The sequence below is a fragment of the Triticum aestivum genome, chromosome 4A (assembly GCF_018294505.1).
Source record: "Triticum aestivum cultivar Chinese Spring chromosome 4A, IWGSC CS RefSeq v2.1, whole genome shotgun sequence".
Classification (NCBI taxonomy): Eukaryota; Viridiplantae; Streptophyta; class Magnoliopsida; order Poales; family Poaceae; genus Triticum; species Triticum aestivum.
In genome coordinates, this window is record NC_057803.1 from 92747066 (window position 1) to 92769596 (window position 22531).

General features: G+C 41.5%; 2 protein-coding genes across 3 annotated transcripts; both read right to left on the reverse strand.

Moving 5' to 3' along the window:
* Nucleotides 1-422: 422 nt before the first annotated feature.
* On the reverse strand, nucleotides 423-15982 carry LOC123085357 (uncharacterized). 2 transcript variants are annotated; one of them, XM_044506981.1, is made up of 18 exons: nucleotides 15465-15982; nucleotides 13155-13218; nucleotides 12924-13022; nucleotides 12214-12410; nucleotides 11163-11330; nucleotides 10766-11023; nucleotides 10526-10623; nucleotides 8257-8314; nucleotides 7892-8089; nucleotides 7055-7114; nucleotides 6896-6978; nucleotides 5126-5439; nucleotides 4926-5017; nucleotides 4719-4848; nucleotides 2828-4002; nucleotides 2450-2736; nucleotides 1414-1581; nucleotides 423-863 (listed from the first exon to the last, which is right to left on the reverse strand). In XM_044506981.1, exons 1-18 carry the CDS (start codon nucleotides 15750-15752, stop codon nucleotides 734-736), a joined length of 3867 nt encoding a protein of 1288 aa, XP_044362916.1. In that variant the 5' UTR covers nucleotides 15753-15982; the 3' UTR covers nucleotides 423-733. The 2 variants fall into 2 exon arrangements, with proteins under 2 accessions (XP_044362916.1, XP_044362915.1); XM_044506980.1 differs by having other exon boundaries at nucleotides 8257-8317.
* A 1362-nt stretch (nucleotides 15983-17344) lies between these two features.
* On the reverse strand, nucleotides 17345-21336 carry LOC123085358 (eukaryotic translation initiation factor NCBP-like). The gene is made up of 6 exons (XM_044506982.1): nucleotides 21038-21336; nucleotides 20831-20923; nucleotides 20625-20729; nucleotides 20445-20522; nucleotides 17757-17876; nucleotides 17345-17637 (listed from the first exon to the last, which is right to left on the reverse strand). The coding sequence occupies exons 1-6, from the start codon at nucleotides 21206-21208 to the stop codon at nucleotides 17506-17508; spliced, it is 699 nt and encodes a 232-aa protein (XP_044362917.1). The 5' UTR covers nucleotides 21209-21336; the 3' UTR covers nucleotides 17345-17505.
* Nucleotides 21337-22531: the final 1195 nt, after the last annotated feature.

A 22531-nucleotide genomic window follows, 5' to 3' on the forward strand; every position in this document is an offset into this window, starting at 1 on the left:
ATAAAAGAACTAAAAATACAATTAAGTCTTTAATCTACACGCGATCTCACCAGAACACCATGGCCACCATCTCCAACCACAGCCTTGCCAACACAAGGCAAGGAGAGAAGGGGCTAACTAGAGGTGTGCTTGTTAACGGTCGTGACAACTGAACACATTTTTTCACCCGCAAAAAAAACTGAACACATTTTACTAGCGGCGTGCTGCCTGTTTCGGCCGGGTTGGAACCAGCCCGTCCATGAACAGAACAGAGATGTGAACATCACGCATTCCACCAAAGAGGGAGGTAAATAAATTGCAGCAAAACGAGACCAAGCAAGTTTGATATCTGATTGTATTTGTAGAGCTAGATCTCGAAATAGCTGAATAGTTCAAACTCTTTCCAATCTCTCGATGTACTGTGCGTATCACCATTGTGAGAATGAGAAAAACAGGCACCTGAGTGCACTAGTTTTATTTGGATGAACATGTATAAACTTGTTAGAATCATCAGCTACACCACTACTGAGCTACACCACACTATAAATTAAGATGACAACATGCATTTACATTATACAGGACTACACAGTGGATGTCTGGAAACATCAGCATTGCCCAATCATGGACCATAACTTACCACTGAGCTACTACAGATATGAGCTGTGAGTAAAAATGGGTCGCCTCGGCCAACTCTAATCAAGCTATAGCAAAAATACTCTGCCGCCTCTAAAACCATATTATTAACTCTATACTTCTAGGCAATCGTCTGGTCTATAACCTTCTCGCGCCTTTCACCAAAACAGCTGCTTTGTGCTAACAATTCGATGCCTTCAGGTGACATCGAAAGTGCAGCAGAACTTAAGTAATGTCTTGACTGACGACACCTGCAGCACACAAAGAGCAGCAGTCAGTGTTCGTTGGTTGACATTTTGAACCCTGATAATGCAAATGGCACATGATGTTCACGCCAACAGTTGGTTTAAGGGATTACAGAGCACATGGACAATAGGGCATACCATGGATTTGTGCCAAAACATTCCTTTCTAATGTAAATGAGAACAGGTGAAATTCCCTAAACTCTAATCAAGCAGCAGGCCGCTATCCATATCTCAAACACTCAATTGAACTGATATGGGTAACACACTATTTCAGAGTAATGGAGAGAAGCATGCTGGTTCACATAAGGTATCCAATCTTGCAAACGTTTAACCAGGTTGCGGCCAAAATCATTTTTAAAGTAAGAACGTTACATGGTGCAAATACAGAATTCCAGAGTAAAAATATGACCAGCTACGGTGCTACGGCAATTTTAGATAAAAGATGATGCTGGCAATGTTTGGCTTGGTTATATGCCTTGACACAAAAGAACATATGTTAGGCATCATACTTGGTGCATGGAAGAAAAAAATTATAGAACTGAAAGACAGGGACTACCTTCTTTGCTTGTTTGCAACTTTACTCTCAGTGAGTCGCAAGTTTTCTAACTGCGAAATCTGACAAGTCGAAGACAAATAATCAACAAAAGCGGGTCCTCTCAGTGATAGAGATAGCTTGGAAGGAACTACCGGAAGCAGTGCGTCACAAAGATGAACTAGTTGCTCCCTGCACAGTTAATTGCAGGTTCAGTGTCTCAATGGATGCTCCATTGGTACATACATAGACTATAAGCAAATTGATACCAGTCTTGGAAAAGATTCATTTAGCAAGATAATATTCCACTCAGTCAAATTTATTGAGTAACAAGTACAACCTATATGAAATCCATTATTTAAGAAAGTTCTGAACATGGGAAAGGCTCGTAACCACTGTTGAAGTTGCAATAGAACAAGGCTAACAAGAATTTTCAATTATGGTCAAAATCACTATCACGTGAAAGTGTCATGTGCACATAATACTCATTGGTGCAAAATATAGCATGTTGGTTCAACGAAAAGTGACATTATTACCATAAATGCATGCTGACTAGTATTCCAAGATATGCACATATGTCACCCACCAAAAACATCACTAGCATTTCCATCAGTTGTGCATTGTTTATGCACCAGTGGAAAACTCTATATTGTGTTGACATATGCAAATATAGCTGAAATATTTATCATGAGGTATGACCAGTTGACCCCTAAAATAATCTAATCAACATGCCTTCAATTTCTTCCCACCTACAGTTCTGGTAGATGAGCAGTGTTGTTCATGTTCAGCATGCAAGGTCGATTGGCCAACAATACAGAAGCAGCGTTGCATGTGGAGTTGTGGGCTAGAACATTAGCCCAGGTGGGAATTGGTTATTTTTTGTTGTGTTTAGGAAATCAAATGACCCTATGGCACAGCATTATGGTCACTAGGACCCCAATGTTTTCTAAAATATACTCTAAATTAAATGCATAAATGAATAAAAATTAAACTGTAATACCATGAGAACTCCAAGATATGTTAAAATGCAACAAATGTACATGGGAAATGCGATGCTTACCTCCCCTTAGAAATACAGCTTGTTGGATTTTTCATGTGGGAAATGTTCCCATATCCATCATCACTGTTTATTCCTGAACTAATAAGTTTACCAAGAGATGTGGCAGTTGTACTGGCAAACAACAACTCTTGTGACAAATCAATGGAACCATCCTCCTTATCTTGGAAGTCCCTTGAGAAAACACAAAGAGCATGCTGCGCATAGACAGATCCCATCTCAAGCTGCTTATCGTACCAGGAGAGGTCATCAGGCTCAGCACTCGGGGATGAAGATGGATCCAAAATGTCCTGCACAAATTTATAAAAAAAATACATCAAGGGTTCAAGACTATATTGCACAAACATGAATCACAAAGAAACCAACGATAAGAGTACTTACATTGGTAAGAGGGTAGCAGCGGGTGAGCATAAGATCTGATTCCGATATTAAATCAGACACACTGGAAGCAAGCTTCAAAGCTCCAGAAGCAGTTCTATTGTGGTTGGTCTCACAGGGAAGTACAGGACAGCAACGACGTAGCCTGTTCCAAGTATCCTGCACGCATTCAACCTTGCAACAGTCGTTAGTTTTTTTGCCAGAAAGCAGCCAAATGCTATCAGCTCGACTGCATTCATCCATCAGTTGATACCCCGTAGTTGAACAACTTTCCTGTTCATTCCTGCCAAATGATTCTGCATAAGCTTCACATGTCTCACCAACCACATCTTCCATGCATTTCTGCGATCCAGACATTAGATTCCTCGCATGGTTACTGTCTTCTAGTGCCGTCATAGGCGTAGTGCAAACACCATCATTATTAAAGGTAGACAAGCCATTGAACACCATACTTGATAAAAGGTCATCGCTGCTAACAGATGCAGAAACACCTCCAACTGCGAGGGATGACTCAGGCACACACGACACGCCTTGTGAGATAAAAGTATCACATATTTGTGAAATGGACCCAACCAAGTTGCTCTCGAACTGGTTTTGGAAAGAATTAGTTATTTCAAAAGTCTCCCTTGATTCGCTTGGAAAACAAAACTGATTTGAGATTCCTTGCCCATGTATATGGGGCACTTCTGGAGGTTGTGGGAATAAATCACCTTCTGGCACAGTAAATCTGGCATCTTTGGCAATATATACATCCGCTTGATCATCATCGGACTCAGATAATAACACTACACCATGCTTCTTTCTTGCTTTTTGTTGATCAGACAGAAGAGAGGTATCTGGAGCATCATCAAAATCATCAAGATCATTCTTACAAGGTGAAATATCATTACATTCAGTAGTGTGGCCATGCTTTAACTTGGATTTTTTAATCTTTCTTGTTTTAACTGCACTTCTTCCCTTGGTCAGAGGTGCTGTTATTTGTAACTCCAAGGCTTCAAACTCTGATAATTCCATCTGCCTTTTCTTTTCTTCAGCTAAATGGATTGTTTTTTCTATCTCCAAGCACACTGTTTCTGATAATTTACAGGGGAAGTCCCAAGGCAACATTCTTGGCACGGTAGAATGTACTGCATCCAAGTCAAGTGAAAAAGGAACAGACAAGCATTTGTTTGACCTCTCTGAAAATAGAAAATAGATTAGAATAGCTAAAATGATATGCTAAGCAGTTCTACATTGAATACAACATTTAAACGCAAAATCTTCAGCGAAAAACTACCAATTAAACAAAGACACCACGCAAAAAAAGAACCGGAACAACATTTCTCACAGCATGGGTGTGTTATGTGCACGAGTACAGGATTATGTAATATTCAAACAGATATGGAACATTACTTAAATAGGAAAAACATAAAGATTAGAGTTAGATCAGATTGGTAACCTTTAAGTTATTACTTAGGGGTCAATAAGAGAACATGAAATAAGCCATGTGTAGGTTTGACCACTAATAAACTTATTACAAAACAAGGAATCCTATAATTATGCAACTAACATTATTGACTACTCCCTCTGTTCCAAAATAGATGACTCAACTTTGTACTAACTTTAATACAAAGTTGGGTCATCTATTTTGGAACGGAGGGAGTACCAGGTAACGTTCCAACTAAATGATATGAGATGTCTAAAGTGTCTAACAGTCCATGATCATAACAGCAAGTCTAACAGTGGTCACACAATTACAGAAACAAACATATTATGCCATAATATACGAATCACACAGCTAGCCAGTCACACTTCAGGGAATAAGATAAAAAATACAGCATTTTAAGCTATAGTATATCACTTGGGCTCAAATTTTGCAAGTATGGGACAGCACAAGCACACCAAAGTATTCAACCTGTGTATTCCTGCTTGCCTTGATACCAAAATTGCAAAAGCATTGTTGTCCTCCTAATATCCCCTAAACAAGCATTGATAAAATACTTCAATTGAGGAGCAGTGACGTCCACTCCCTCAGATTTACAGATCTGCGCAGAGTTAGGATATAGTCAACTTTCAAGTCAGACAAGTGACATAAGTTTCCATCCACAAAATAATTCTTTACCATGCCAACATGTGAAAGTAGCTCTCCGGATGATGGGTATTTGAAATCCAAAACTAGCTGATCCAAGAGATGAGGCAAAGCTGGATCCTTCTCTTCACAAAACAAGTGTAATGAATAACAAACACTTTAGTATATAACATCAAATGAGACTGTAAAAGATGAATAGAGAAATGCAAAATCCTGAAGGCAAAAAGGCTCACTGTTGCTGGTCAGTATAATTGGCCATCTTGTAGTCTCTGCAATCTTAAGTATGGTCGAAATAAATCCACGATCCTCATCAAAGACAGTATCCACATCCTCAAATAGGATAAGTGTCTTGTTAATAACTTGTTTAGGGGCTTCATCACTCAGCTTTGAACTTGAGTAGCATTTTACAGGTAGCATATGCTCATCATCGTTAGATGCTTTTCTTGTAGAGCAGGATACCGAATGCTTGTATTCAGTCCTATCAGGTGTCTCTAAAGCTGGATCTAAAGAATCTATTCTTGGTGGAGTGGTGACCTCCTCTTGTGACCTGTATGGGAGACAAAAAGATAATTGATGTACGTACACTCTAAAAAGGCAGGCCTATAAAGGTTTAGACAAGAATGCTTAGGTTGGCATTTAAACTGCATTTGACTACATGCCAACTTGGTGCTTGCCAAAAAATAATGAGCAGAACTTCATATGATTATAAGCAAGTTCTCATTGGTTTTTGCATGTGCCCTAATACCATAATTCCTATAGCAGCAGATTTCGTTGTTGCTCGACAATTCTTTGAGTTAGTAGTAGTAGGCAATTTGGATGTGTTAGATAGCAATATCACCTCTTATAGTATATTGTTAGGGCCTATCTGTATATATGAGGTATGGCAAATTGGATCATCTCTAAGGAACAAGAAAGAGCAAAAAGGTCATTCAGGCCTATGGTCTCATTTTTCTCCTTCTCAAGAGATGTATATACTTCACATATATTAGCTCATGCCCCACTGTATAAGGGGTTTCCTGCATATTTACTCCGCCTGTACGTGTATATACTGGCCTATGGCCTCATGGAAATACAAGTTGCTATTCTTCATAACACCCCTAAGGTCCCACTTCAAGTCATCACAGTCCAGTATTTCCCCCGTGGACTAAGGTGCATGATAAGTTGCATCATGAAGAGAGTAGAGCTCGTAATAAAGGAATGCCAAGTCAATTAGACAACTATTGTCCATCATAAACAGGAAAAGTGAAGCAGCACAAGGTTGTGGAGAAGCAGCACAAGGTTGTGGAGAAGCAGCACAAGGTTACTGCTACGATGTGTACAGCACAAGTGTTTTAGGAACAACTTCAACATGCTGTGATATTACTCTAGAGGCGGAGATAAGGCAGCGGGAGTTCAATCCAAAACTCTTAGAGCACAAGATCTAGTCCAAGATCTTAGATAAGGACACCAAGTTATATATACGTAGTGGGGTACATAGTCTGGTTACAAACTAGAGGCGGGGACCTCTATTTATAGGGCTTTGGGAAGCCTTGACATCTCACTTCCACTTATGCTAGAACACTCTAGAAACATTACTTAAGATTCACCATTCTACTCATAGCTAGAAGACTCTAGAAAACAGTAGCTAGGGTTTAGAAAATAAAAGAAATACTCCCTTCGTCCCAAAATAAGTGACATGGTTGTAGTTCAAACGGAGGTAGTACTAGACTAGAGTAGAAGTATCTAGAAGTAGCCAAACAGATTAGACACATTACTTAAGATTCACCATTCTACTCATAGCTAGAAGACTCTAGAAAACAGTAGCTAGGGTTTAGAAAATAAAAGAAATACTCCCTCTGTCCCAAAATAAGTGACATGGTTTTAGTTCAAACGGAGGTAGTACTAGACTAGAGTAGAAGTATCTAGAAGTAGCCAAACAGATTTGACATATGATTTTATTTTTATTTTCCTCATCTATTGTTCCTCATCAAAAAGTGAGAACACGGAGAAGAAATTGGACATACCACTTTTCAAGGCCATGTGATTTAGTTGCTTCCTCAAACTTTTGCTTTACATACGCCCCATTTCTCATATCAGATGTATTTACCTATAAATTCACACTTTTAAGAAAAAGTACAGGAAGCCGAGTTGTTTCTAAAAAGAAAAGCTGCAGAAAAATATACCTCAATTACATTGAACCCATGTTCTCTCGCACAAGCAAAAACTGCGGCTGATTTTCCACACTGGGAGTAAGAACAAAGAGATCAGACTACATCTAGGCTGTATGTCTATATATAGACATAAGGGCGTAACAATGCAAGTATACAATTTGTGGAAGGGACAATTGAAAAATATAAATTACTCCCTCCGTTCCTAAATATGAGTCTTTTTAGACATTTCAAATGGACTACAATATACGGATGTATGTAGACATGTTTTAGAGTGTAGATTCACTCATTTTGCTCCGTATGTAGTCACTTGTTGGAATCTCTAGAAAGACTTATATTTGGGAACGGAGGGAGTAGAACATAGTAACAGAATCAATAGACTGCAAATTTATGTTTGTACACCTCTGTGCCCAGTTAAATGAATACAGACAATACCAATTGCTAGGACAAAATTAGTAGCTGAACAACCTACAGGGCTCAACCTTATTTTTTAGAGTTCTGATGAATAGCATCATATGTAAGCCTTTCCAGTTCAAACTAAGTTACTAACTGGATATAAGTTGCCATTACATTGTTTTAATATTTTAAAAAGAGGTGTTTCCTGTGGTAACAAATGGGAAGCTCTATACTGTTAGTGTCAGAGGTATGTAATCCTATTTCAATCTTTTGGTGGGAGTGGCTGCGTTTAGGATGATGCTACTTACCGACAGCAATTTCAACACCACAAATGTATTACTTATAGAAAATACTCAACAGCTTCAAAATAAAGTGCAGATTGATTGATTGATTGCTGAAAAGCATGTTAAGCAGTGTACAATGGTAGCGACAGGTACTCTTGAGCATGGTACTCACCCCAACTGGTCCAGTAATCAGAAGTACATTTTCATAATCAGAAGCATCTTCTGAACAATCTGTGTCAGATTCATCTTGACAGAAGCTGGCATTGATGCTCTCATTAGCAACTCCAGTTTGCTTGTTCTTGTGGCCTCTTTCATCCCACCCTTTGAGCCATTCACTGAGAAACTTTACATGCTCAATATTTCCACAGACCTATCAACCAAAATAGTGGAAATCCCAGAACAAATATAAGCGTAATGTAGTATTTGTGTTTCCTAAGAGGCATGTTGACCCAAAAAGCTAATCAAGTACAAGAAACAAACAGAAAAGGTATAATGCAATGCATAATTGTCAATATAAAAATAAAATTTCATGTTCACCTGGGCAGCAGTTTCAGGCCGGTACTTGTCAGTCCACAGGTAATAAGCCGGCTGACAGCTGCTGCAACAGTAGATATCACAAGATATAAGACACTAGTTAAACCAACTCATTTTCTGTCAGTAAATAAGTTCTTAAGAAACCAACTTGGTTAGCATGCGGTATTACACTTTGATATGCTAACTAACCAAACCTCCAAGAGCGGTACTTGCAACGAATAATTAATAGGGCTATCATAGAAGGATGGTGAGGGATTAGGGTCACAAACATAGAAGGATCGGCAAACTTCTGCATATAGATAGTTTTGGGGTCAATATGATATTTCAGAAATATGTAAAGCTATAAACCCTTACTAGCCACACCTAAACCATGTTCATGCTTTGTCTCAGATTCCATTCACAAAAAAGGTTGCATGATGCGTACGGTATAAGCCTAAATGACCTTGCAGCTTCATATGGACAATGACATGAGACGCCAATTGGAAATGGATATAATAATATCAAAGACAAAATCTAGCTGCTTGGCATTCATGCAAGTGATGGAAAGTCCATGCCTAATGGGATATCAGGAGAGCTCACACCCATAGTGTTAGCAGGCAACATTAGCTTAACAAAACTGATAAACGCCTACTGGTTAAAAGGTAATTGAATGACAATTTTAATGCTAGAATCAGCAATGAAATAAGATTTTTTATGATATATATCACTTATAGAAAAACAATTCAGCCACAAAGTTTGACTGTTAGTCAGAGTTTTAGGTTTAACAATTTTGAGTAATTAGCCAGCACAATTTAAAAATTCAGAACAGAGCAGTGTTCAAACTGGGAAAACAGAACCAGCAACTTAGGCAGCTGGCTCACTTACAAGACTTCACATGCAGTACAACCAGAACTAAAGGCACAAAGTGTATTAAAATCAGAGAACCACACGTTTTTGTCGAGACAGTCAGCTATTCTTAAGACAACAAAGCTGACAAAAAATGGGAGGGGCAACTTAGCTGGCCCACCCCAGTCTTGAACATCTGAACAAGGACCCTCCCTACATCCATCTCATGCTCTCTCTCCCCCACAGACTCCATTTTCATCCTCATCATCTTGCACACCACTTGCTTCTGTTTGCTGCCGTCGAATTTACATTCCCATGAGCCACTGTCATCCTCCACTAGATCCAATCGTCCGGCATAACAAAATTGGCACAGTATCGGTTGCACGAAACGGGACATGCTGGGTCAGCTTGTGAGAAATGGCTTGCTATCAGAAGCAAGAGACAAGATGTTTAGATGGCATGTAGTTTAGAATTACTTGAGGTTAGCATAAATGTGGTTGAGTTTTTTATTTGCATGTAGATTAGAGCTTGGCAGATTGATTTTATGCTGTAACTGCGTTGGGTCTGAGTGGTTCAAGTAGGCAATATCTAACACAATCTTTCTGGAACCGCACTTGATCTCTTATTTCCATCATCCATGGATTCCTTCAGATCCCCCACTTTGACACCATATGTATTTCTCTAGTTGGAACTTCTTGCCATAGTATGTTGCTCTAATCCTTACAAGAAGAGGCCAAATTAATAAAATTGATACTAACAAAACAACCTGTTCAACTAGTGGACCACTAGCCTTGCCTGCTCGGTGTCTACAACAATGTGTATAAGGCTTTGTACAATGCAAGGCGCTTATGGTAGGTGCTTAGAGAAATAGACCAGTTTTTCTTTAAGCACCGGTGCTTATTTGTAGAGGGTAGACGCTTAATTAGGCACCTCCTGTAGAAATAAGCACTGATGCTTAAGGAAAACTCGATTTATCTTACGAGCACCTCCCTAAGCACCTTGCATTGTACAAGGCCTAAGGGGCGTCAGAAATAAACAACTGATATTTGTTACTCCCTCTGTCCCAAAATATAAGAACGTTTTTGACACTATCGAAGGCACTGGTATACTATTGTTCTTACTCCCTCTGCCACATATACTATCAAATACTCAAATAGTATAATAAGATCCTAGATGCCAAGGAAAAAGAGCACAAAAATAACAGATATAAAAAACAATTAGTATCCTGATGACTGACACCGCTTGAGCGGACATTAACAAAATGGTTTGCCTTTTTGCGCTTAGTCATCTCCAATGACGTTTAGCTCAAGAAACTATGATGTTAAGTTCAAATGATTTACAAAATCTCCAAGTTCAATATGAAGGCAAAACCAAGGTAGCTAGCAGAAAGCCAACAGTCTTACATACATTTAGGCAAACAATATAGGTACTAGGTAGTGTTTGTTACCCTTTCTGGTCGACTTCTGGCCTTCCTTGCAGTATCCTTTCCGGGTGTTTGTTATAGGAAAGAGAATCATGAGGAGAGCTCTCTTCATCAAGATGGATCTGGAATGCAAATGGTCAAGATTAAATCTAGATTAGTGTATGGTTGGAACAAGAAATTTAGTGGCTATACAGGTTGAGTAATAGAAGCACAAAGCAGGTTCATCTGAATGCTTCGTAAAAGAGGTGAAAACATAGCGTATACCACATCCAAAGAAGATAGATTGCTTTCACTTTGTTCTTTAGGAAAGCTAGGAAAATCCATTCCCAAAGCTGTGTGATTTGCAATATTCTGCTCAGCCAACTGATCTAGGCACATCCTCTTGGAATTAGACTCTATTGTCAAAGGTTTCACAAAGCCCTCAAAGAATGAGACAGGATTTTCAAGTGTATCGGAGGCACTGGTATCAAGAAAAGATCCCTCCCCAATTAGCCATTTACTCCAATGAATTGGTATGGCAGTCTGCAGAGCAAGAAAGGGAACATTGTCAAAATAATAATAAGAATACAGTTACAATCGCATTGAATAAACCTCATCAAAATAGACCACAAACTATGGGATGTTGTACAGCTAGATGTATGGAAATATGTGCTGGGCACACCTCCAATTGGTACACGACATGAACAGGCCAGAGTGGTGGGTCCCTCTCAATAGCACAAAGGGAATTTGTATCTTCGATATTGAATGCATCTTGTTCAGCACCTTTGTTTACTTTCCGGGAAGCAAAAAATGGATGCAATTTCTTTCCAGATGATAACATCCGGATTTCCTGTCAATGAATCAAAGAATATACATTTTAAGAAAACAGCAGGATAAACATGAAGTCGACTAAAACTAGTGCACCTGCAAAAATCAAATCCTCAAATATTGGATCCATAACCACATCACCGATATGGTGATAGATATACTGAGATAACAAGCCCTTATTCAACAATTAAGTCAATGAGGACGTTTAACCAGAAAGGAGGAGATGGTTTGTTGCATGCACAGCAGCAATCTTTAACAATGATAAAGACCATTTCTTAAGTAATTGCTAGTGTTTTAAGGTCTAAGTCTAACAAGCAAGACCATGGCCATACAGCTCAGATTACAACAAGAAATAAACAGAGCAACTAAGGTCTCTACCTCTCTGCGGCTTTCACTTGGTTGGTTACCCAAATTTTGGTTGCCTATGGAATCTTGCCAACTCTCCTCACATTCCCTTCACAAATCTCACCAAGTTTATGGCCAGCAAAGAGTCAAGGAATCTCTAGCCAATTTTCGCTAGCCAATGGTTGGCAAATTTTGGTAGGGCATATGCTATGGCATGAACCAAACATGCCCTTAGTGTTCAAGCGTTCTTAGTTTCACGAACTAGGGGCTGGAATAATATCTTTGGCCAGTTTGTTTCCATAACAGAGATTATTTCTTAGGGGTGAAGTCATCGTTATAAGAGTTGGAATGTATCGTAAGACAACCACCACCAATCCGTAAAAGTATCAGATGTTTTGCATGAGTACCATCTTACTCTACCCTCTTTCTTGGGATGAGAAAGTGAGATTCAAGCAGTTGCAAATATGAACTCACAACAAATTTGATGGTAGCAAGTGCCCTCGCGAGACAAGAAGCACACAGCATATCCCAGCAATGCAGACAATGATACTGGAGCGTACCTGTGCAGCTATTTTTGCCTCTGACCTTAGGTCAACTATCACCTGTGACTTATCTTCGTTGTCTAATACATCGTTGGCATTAGCCTGTGTTGCCTCAGAAGGCACATTATTCAGATCTATATCAATTTTGACAGGAGATCCTTCAGGTAAGGTAGCTTCAGTTTGACTGCTATGCAGTTGCTGACAGCCTGCGTGCCCTTCATAAATAAATAAAATATTATTACACCTCTGTCAAAGTAGAGTACATGTTAACCAATAAATACGTAAAATCACAAGTAAATAAATATTTAGCTAACTTGTTCAGGAGGATATAGAACCAATGCACATAGTGTTCTTAATCTGTGAGAGAATAATACATTTAAGCTACTTTTAGTATGCACTATGTGACACAGCCTATGAAAAAATTGAATTTATATTGCAAACAACTGAAATATTATCCGACTCAACGAGTAAATTTTTCACTCTTTCAAACTCAATATAGGTGTATCATTTTTCTCATATGTCAACATTTGAGAACTTGGTACCTTTTTTTCTTCCATGGTATGCAGTTAAAAATCAACAGGATAGGGTACATTTTCAGAAAAACTAAGCCATACCATACTAGGATACACAGGCATAGTTTGATACAAAGGGGTGCTCGTATTTGATGCATAGATTTTTAAGTTTTTAACCAACTGTAAGCATAGGGATGAGAGAGAGAGAGGACTAACCATCAGGAGATTCCAACACCTTGCAGCGCTTTCTATTAGGCGCCTTCCGTGCTGCATCTTGATTTCTACCTTTCCGCTGTTTTTTCTGAGGGCTCTCATCTGACATCCAACAAAACAAATATTCATCAATTCTCATTCACAGTGTAGCAAATAAACAAGGAAAACTTGACTACGAATGGGCCAGTGAAACACTTGAAGAAATGGCAAGAATATTGTATGGGGTTGACATACCAACCAAAGTAACTTCATCCTTGCTACCTGGATCCAACCCAGTTGTCTCTTTATTTGAAGATGGCTACATGAAGGTTGATTAAAGAAATCAGTATTTTGCATATCAGGAAAGATAACAGAACAGCAGATGTGCTTATTAATCAAATATATAGCATATAAGTTGAACCAAACGACCGATCTAGAGTCTGAACTAACACGAAAAGTAAACATAGTCATCACCCATTGTTGCAACTGAGAGCATGTGCATGCCACTGGTTGCAACTGACCATCTACGGGGTTTTTTCTTCTCTATAATGTTTTTGTTTGGTAGCTTATCACATTGGCAAATTCAATTTATCCACTTCAGATAATTTGGATGGCATGGACAGTTTAGTCAAAGCCATCCAACAGAGATAGATGGTAAAATTTACTGGTGGAAAGAAAAGAACTAACCTGTGCTGTATCCTTTCTAAACTATTCTCTTGAAGATTAAATGGGTACACAGTGAAAGGGTGGACACTCCTTAAGTAAACAGTAAGCAGAGAGTCAACATATTCAATTCACTTAGCTTAGTTATGCGCAGTTGTTTTGACTCCACAAAGAAGGTAGAGCATTAGAGGCGCCCCTTTTTCTCTGTTTGATTTGGGAAATGTGGAAAGTTGGCAGCTCCATACAAGTACATATGCATGGTGATGGGAAGAGACATACTTGATAAGAATGTTCTTGATGGAACAGGCAGCGCTACTAAAAGCCTAAGATTACAACCCTTCAGGTATGATACTTGCTAAATTTGTAGCACAAAAATTAGCAAGGCATAGGCACAGCATGCAAAAGAGAGGAGTCTTGATTGCGGGGTAGACTTATCTTCTGTACTTAATATGCAGTGCCTGTCATCAAATAAAAGGAAGGGCAATGTAAAAGCTTCTTTGATACCTAGGGGTGGAAAATGGATGTTCTGTTTTAGTCGATACTAAGAGTCCCTAAAACGCGAATGGAAAGAAAAAAACCAGCATTCAAATGAAACATGACTACTGTGTGGATTTTTTTGCTGTGTAGAGTGCGATGTGCAATGGGAAATGACGCCAATTTCCATATTCACATCAAGACTGGGATCAGCAGCCCAGGTACTCTACAGGTTACGTCAGACTGGACATTTGATGTATGGGCCTGTTTGGATTGCTACCAAAGCTGACCCTGCCAAAAAATTGGCTAGCCCATGCAATTTGGTAGCTGTTTGGATCTGCACCAAAAAATTGGCTCGCCCGACTTGCCCAGCGCCTCTCCATGTAATTCTCGCCAACGCGTGGGCGTCACGAGGGCGCGAGAAAGCTGCGCCAATATTTTGGCGCTGTGACCCTGGTTGTTATGGTGGGCCCTGCCGCATGCATGCAGTTAGGATAAGCCTTTTTTTGCTGTAACCAACCAGCGGCGCTTCTTAATTCAAAGATATGCGGACCTGTGCGTGATTAGCAACCGCATGCAGCAATTCTTCAGCATCCAAACAGTAGCAAAACGAAGTGCATGCAGCATGCAGTGTCATTCTTTTGGTGACTTCTGTTAACATTGATTAAATATAAGTTTTCTACAGAAAAAACACATCTAAGTATTGAAATGTATTTCTTCTCAATTTTGTAATAGATGCAGTTAAATATTTTTGGACTAGCATAATCGTCATGCCAGTTGGTCGCAAACCAAACAAAGCAACGGTCTCACTTGCCAAAATTTTGGAGGATATGATGGTCAGAATCCAAACACAAACAACTTGCCAAAATTTTGGTCATGCCAAAATTTTGGTAAGGCAAGTTGGGGCTCAAACCAATCAGCCCCTATGTCTAACGCTAACCTTATCCCAGACTAACCCAACCCACATACAGTGATGTACGTAGCTTTAAATCCGTCATGCCAGCCCATTTGTTTCAGATCAAAGTGATGTAGCTTGAATTTCAATTCTGTAATTTAGCTATTATAGACACCGACGACAAACTTCCTGCCATGCTCATGTTGTATTAATGCGAGCAGAAAATTGGTTCAGATTCGTACTACCATTTACAGGTATTCAACAATATTCAAATTGATACTAATGTGGTAGAGTCACTACTCGATCTGTTTGCACCTCTACTTATACTACGTCGCTTCAGCCCAACAAGGTATAAGAAGTTATGTGCATTCCAAACTATTTAAAATTGAAAATCAGAAGGAACTTATTTATCAACACGGAAGCGGGCACAGAGAAGCCACAATTTCAACACGGCGGGCGAATTAAAGTAGTCCAGCTACCGAGCAAACACCAGACAACAGCCGAAACGGGGGCGAATTGTAGCAATGTAGTACCTTCCTGGCGGCCGCTGATCTCCGCGGCCTCGCCTTCCTCTTACCCTTCTCCGGCTCCTCCGCGGCCTCCTTTCCAGACGGCTCCTCGGCGGCTGGCGCGGGAGGGGCAACCCCTCCTCCGCCGCCGCCGCCCGGCCTGCCCGACCCAAACGGGAGCCTCGACTGCACGCACCGCCTGAGCCGCTTGGGCGACGGCTTCGCCGGTGACGGCGTGGGCGTCGGCGACGGCTTCGCCGGTGACGGCGTGGGCGTCGGCGCCGGCTCCTCAGGATCAGCAGATCCGCCCATCGGAACGGGATCGAGCGGGGAACCGGGGCTAGGGTTTGGGGCTTGGGAGCTCGGAATGACAGTGCTGGGAGGGGCGGGAGATGGGGGTTGGATGGATTAGCTTCACGTTTTTCCCGCGCGGTGGAGCGGACGCGCGCGCAGGGGGGCGGATTTGGGCGGGCGCCAGGGGAGGGAAGAGGTTGGCGCGGCGCACTGCGGCGCTACGGTAAGGACAGAATCGTGAGCAGTAAAGTGAGTATCAGTGGTGGGTTTTTTTAGCTGGGGTATCAGTGTTTTGATCGGGCACGGGGAAACGAACTCAGATTTTTCTCTCCTTTTTTCTGGGAAGTGGGCTGGGAACAAGGCCGACGGCAAGAGCCATTTGGGTAGAAAAGGAAGGCTACACCGCGGGCTTGGCCCATTTACCCAATCCCCCTGGTGATAGAATTTTTATTTTTTTTATTTTGACTGCTAATCCTGGATTGCCTAATTTGGCAGCAGTATTTTTAAAACCGTGGTAATGTAAAGCCTCAGGGTAAGTTTGGGAGCAAAGTAATTTTGAAGTTTTTAAAAGGGTGTGTCTAGGTCTCAGTCGACTGAGACTTAACCAAGTCTCAATCAAGCGATATACTCCCTCCGTTCCTAAATACTCCGTCTGTTCCTACATATAAGTCTTTCTAGAGATATCAACAAGTAACTACATACGGAGCAAAATGAGTGAATCTACACTCTAAAATATGTCTATATACATCCGTATGTGGTAGTCCATTTGAAATCTCTAAAAAGACTTATATTTAGGAACGGAGGGAGTATAAGTCTTTTTAGACATTTCAAATGGATTACAACATACGAATGTATGTAGACATATTTTACATATAGATTCACTCATTTTGCTCCGTATGTAGTCACTTGTTAGAATATCTAAAAATACTTATATTTAAGAACAGAGAAAAAAGAAAAACTAAAAATATTTTTTTTATGAATCTCCATGCAAGATCAAAGGAATATACAAGTGACTGAGACGTAAGACTTAGCAAAACTGTTTTTAAAACCGTGGTAATGTAAACCTCAGTATTCCAATGTTTGGGTGATGAATGCTCTATTTTTTAAAAAACCACGGTTTTATAATTTTGGTTTAGAAAAAGACATCAAGACGCCTTTAAAAAATATTGTGGTTTAAAGCTATGTGCCAAATACACCATACAGTAGTTAACAAAACTATGGTTTCTCAAAAGGGAAAAGCTTCTAAACAACACAATATTCTAGAAATACTGCAAAAATACTTGGCTGTCAAACACAGCCTAAAGTTTGGTCTTACCCTAACAAAATGTAATTCTTGGCCAACCCTCTTATATCACAGATCTTTGCTTATAAGAACTGTTTTTGCTATGCTGCTGATTAAAAATATGTGCTTAAATTTTTGTTTTGCTGGTAAGAGTAACCGGTGCCGTCTGAAAGACCCAACCGTGTGTTCAGACGTTCCCTAGATTCAATTATCATCCTGATGTACTTGTAATGTTTGCCATATTTATCAGCAGAATCCAAAGAGCAAGTCCGAGGTTTCACCTAAATAGTTGCCAAAACGAGTCGACCAATACAGGCATACGGAAGAATATCATGAAAGTCGATACTTCAGCATTTGAAATTTTGGAGAGTACATAGTAGCATGACAAAGAGCAACCATACATCATGGCTGGGTTGAAACGTCAGAACTGGAAATCCACAAGGATTTAGTTCGGAACAAGGGCCATGACTAGTTTTGACGACATAAAGCTTAACCTCTCAGCCATGTGTTCCTGTAGGACGAGTTGTCTCGCAGCGAGGCGTCATGTGGCTTGTACTCCATCAGATAGGTGTGTGGCAGCTTCAAGTGCCTCTTAATCGAGTCTCTTAATGTCATCACAGCCTGCAAGGCACAAGAGTATGAGTGAACAAATAACAGAGAGAGAGAAAAAACTTCTCACTGGTGATAACACCGTCAATTCCAAACAACATAGTCAAGAAGCATCAGGTGATGTCACAAACCTGTTGGTCTGATGCATTCCGATTCCAGACGCTCAGGATGTCTTCATTGAAACGACAACTTAGCACAATGCCACAAACATCATCACTATAATCAAGTTGATCACCCACTAGAACCAGCACCTGGACAAATAAACAGGATGGGCGAAAAGAATTAAAATCTAAGCCATGGACAGCTGCAGGACCTATTTAATCCAAGTAATCCTTGTACAAATTGTTAATCAACAGAACACATTCAGGACAATCAGGTATCATTATTGAGGCATTGTGTAACTGAATGACTGTGATCCCATGGATTGAAAAGGGGAAGACAAGCCTTGGTTTGAAATCGCTCCCATGACTGAATAACTGAATGACTGTGATCACATAGAATGAACAGCCACGTCAAAAAGTATGCAAAGCAAAGCATGCCATGCTGAAAGGAGAAAATGGAAACCTAAATGGGCTGCCTAAAGAAGAACACACATGGCATAAACATGTCCTTGGCCGCACAGCAATGGAAAGGAGAGCAGAGAAAAGCAGAACAAAGGCAGGAAATGAAACATGAATGAGCAAAGAAAATCAGAGAGCTTGCTGTGAATGTGGCATCAACGAAAAGCGGGCATGATAGAGAAAAGAAGATAGTAGCAGAAAATAATGATAAAAAAACCTACTTGTTGCAAGTACAACATAGCATGTAAAATCAGCTAGATGTGAGGGCTCATGGTGGGAGACCAGAATGAGAGTAAAGTCAAACAGTTGCAGTAGGAAAACACAAGGGTGCCATTTCCATTTCATTAGTAAAGCCAATTTATGAGTAAATGTAAATGCAACACATATCTTCCTCTCTCGTACTCATGCAATATCCGCAAGTTTACTCAGACAAATAAATAAGAAGAAACAAAATGATGTTAAACAGGCACTGCATATTAACATGAAGAGTGTGGGATGGGATGTGACAACAACTCATAGAGGGCATCTATGCATCCAAATGTTTCCCATAGCCCTTCGTTTTTAATGCAGCACAAACACAGAATCTCCACTTCCCGAGCCAAACATTCACAAGGTAACAAAGCCAAAGGTTTTGTTTGTGGGAACAATAGCATAGGTACTAATCTTGTTCCATATTTTAAAACCCACTGCGCCCAATTGTACTAGTGATGCATAAATCGACTAATAGGAGGCACGCATGCTATTATTTGCAATCTTTAATTTCATAAATATTGATAGGGAAACTAGACTGCCAAACTAAAATATTTATACACTAAATCAAGTGTTAGAGATAAGGGACTTCAACAAAGAAGATACAAAATTAAAGAAAAGGAAATGGTGATCAAGAAGTATTGCTCAGCAGACATGTTTTTAAGGCGACGTGTTGCTTTAAGGCGCTGGGGGGGCGCCTCGACGCCTAGGCGACGCCTAGGCGCCTAAAGCGGACGCCTAGGCGCCTAAAGCGGACATATTTGCAAAGCGCTGGGGGGGCGCCTCGACGCCTAGGCGTCGCCTTAGAGACGCCTTAAAAACATAGGCATATGGCATGCATGCTTAAGAAAGCAGTCGACTGTCACCGCAGAAAAGTGCATCTTGGAAGGCTGCTAATTCATCTATGGATCAGCGTCAACTTCTTCTATGCTGAACCATTTGCTTCAAATCAGAAGTGCACACAGTAAACATGAAATAGCAATAATACTACCTCAGATCTCAGGCTTATGTTGGTACGGGTAACAGGGAGCCAGACCACAACGCGCTACAAAGCTGTTTGGTTTAAGGGATAGCCTTATACAGGGAGATCTAGGCCCATTATGGGTAATCCCATGTTTTCATGTCATGGCCCTAGTCTCCATCGTTTATTGGCATGGCATAACATCGGTGCATTGCTACGGAACCGCAAAAATGATTCAGTTGTATTGGATTAGTAGTATATAACAACCAATGCACGTGCAACACTGCAGAGAAGAAACTCAAACTCAATCAAGCAGCCAACACTGCACTTGCGTAACTGCGGTAGCAATGAGAGCACCATTGCAACAACAACAACAACAACAACAACAACAACAACAAAGCCTTTAGTCCCAAACAAGTTGGGGTAGGCTAGAGATGAAACCCATAAGATCTCACGACCAACTCATGGTCCGGGCACATGGATAGCAAGCTTCCACGCACCCCTGTCCATAGCTAGTTCTTTGGTGAGCACCATTGCAAGCTATGTTTTTTTTTCTTCAAATTGGAGGGGTCTTGTGGGTTCTAGATGACTGAGGGAGATTGGGGTGGAGTGGGGGAGTGAACTCACCACCACCACTAACTCCAATTTATAAGATAGTAGAGACTATGGTCATGACTCATGAGGAATGCCGCTCTGAAGGAAAAAACAATTCCACTCTATAAACGGAACAAGGACTATCCTGTTTCAAATCTAGACCTAATGTTCCTGTTTCGCTTGAGTAGTGAAATATTTGATCCATCACTAACTCCTCACGGCATCCACATGGTTATAATGCAATCAAAGACCAGTCATGAACAAAATAAAAACATTACTTGAGAATCCCATGATAAAAACTAGTAGAATTTTCCACAAATCAAGTAGGCTAGTGTGTGGTACTTCATGGTGGCACAGGCAAGGGAAGTCCTAGTTGAGGGTTTATAGAACAACAACCGAAGTTTGTATGATGACCAAATCTTACAGCCCAACGAAAGCACAAATAGATTACTTACCAAATCCTCCCAGAAACGCCCAGAAACAGCCTTCTTGAACCGTATAATCCACTTGCCACCATTCCGATTTGCAGGATCCTGCCCAGTCAAATGCATTAACCACTAGAAGCATGGGTAGACATGACACCAATACTAAACACAGCCATGACTGAAAAAACAACAGCTTGTTCCGAGCAATACCTCCCAGAGTGGACGGACACCCTCTTTGAAAAGATGCAGGTCCGTGGGGCTCGGGAGGGAGGACGGGCGTGCGAGGTGGCAGTAGCAAACCCAGAACGACTCGACCTAAAGCCATCCAATTCCAAACAGCAACATCAATCAGTAAGCTCCACTGACAGAAGTAAGAAAAAACCCTGGAAACAATCTGCTGTGCCGGAGACACGTACAGTGCTGAAATCGACGATCTTTTTGATGTTGTCCTCGTACGACTGCGACCTCGTCCCGGGCGTCCGGCGGGTGTACCAGAGCACGAGCTTGCGCTGCGGACAACAAGGGCTATTACATCCGGCTTTCTCTGAGATTCAAAGGTTTGGCATTTCTGGAACGGGAAACGGGGAAAAGGTTTAGATCTAGCGGCGGGGGGCGGGTCTTACCCTAAGGGGATGGAGGCCGGCCTTGAGCTCGCGGCTGCGGCGCTCGCTCTCCTCCGCCTCCGCCTCGTCCTCCTCCTCGACGGCGGCGGGCGGCGCGTCCTCGGCCCGGGCGTGCGACGGCTGCAGCTGCTCCTCCTGCTCGGGCACCTTCCTCTCCACCGCCGGCTCCATGGCGCGCCCTCGTGCGGCGATTTGGTCGGCTGGGTGGGGGTGTTCAGAGAGAGAGAGAGACGAGGAAGGGTCCGGGAGACGCGTGACGGGGGGGTGGGAGTGGGTTTGGGCCTTTTTGGTGCGGAGCTCTTCGATCGGGATGAACCGTGCCAGGGAGCGCTTCTATTTTCCTCTTCTTTTTTCTTTTTTTTTTACCATATAGTACCATGGTAAACGATTTACTACGACCGATCGACTTGTAGAGCTTTTTTTCACCAGGCGCCTCGTCATGCGATGGAAATGAGCCAATTCAAAGACGACACGTGCTCTCGTGGTACAATCTTATCTCTTTCATTTCTCTCTCCCATCGTCTGCCTTCGTCAATCACCTCTCGCGTGATGCATCTTTTTCCATCTTACACGAGATAGCTCCTCCGGTGTCGAGGCTTGCGTCCAACCTTCTCCCTATCGTGGTCAGCGGAGCCATTGCCCACATGTCCTTCCCGCTCCGCCCTGTCCACGGCTACGACCTAATGCAAAAAAAAAATCTATGATCTTGCAACCGGGAGCAATGGTATCGAGCTATTCGCCGGGGACTTCATCCAGGTGGCGCATCAGGCAATTGATTAGCTGGGAGTTGATTTGTCGGCCGAGAAAGTTGCCTTGGCCGAGAGCGGTCGGGGCCAAGATGAGGCATGGAAAGCCTTCCATGACCATGCCGAGCGCGCCCGGAAGGAAGACGAGGTCGCACATGAGAAAGCCGCCAAGGCTCTGGCGCAAGCCAGAAGATCCGGGGTGGCGCAGTTATGGACGCTCAGGGTATCCTAAGCGCGCCCGTTGTCGGAGCTAAGTCCGACAGATCTCGGGTAAGGGGTCCCGAGCTGGTGGTCTTGGCTAGATAGTAACATGAAGAATAGGGATGCGGTGTTTACCCAGGTTTAGGCCCTCTCGAAAAGATAATACCCTACTCCTGCTCTTGTTTATATTTTGTGATGGAGTACAAAGTACACGTGATCTACCTCGAGATCGGATGAATGAGTCTAAAAGTCTTGCCTCTACGGGCTAAACCCCTTGGCTTATATAGGGGTCAGGGGGTACCTAGGATTACACATGGTCGGTTGCATCAAGAGATAATCCTGTTGAATATTTGAATATGTCTTGAAGTGTATGCCAAGTCTTTGAAAGATTCCATCTTGAGTACGCTGAGGGTTATGTGAAAGTGCAACTAATCCCCGGGTGGTTTTGGTAATTCATAACAACATATAGCTCGTTGAACTAATATCTATTCAAGTTAAATATTTCAGAAAGTTCAATGATTGGCATGGCATGGACTAGAGATGTAGAC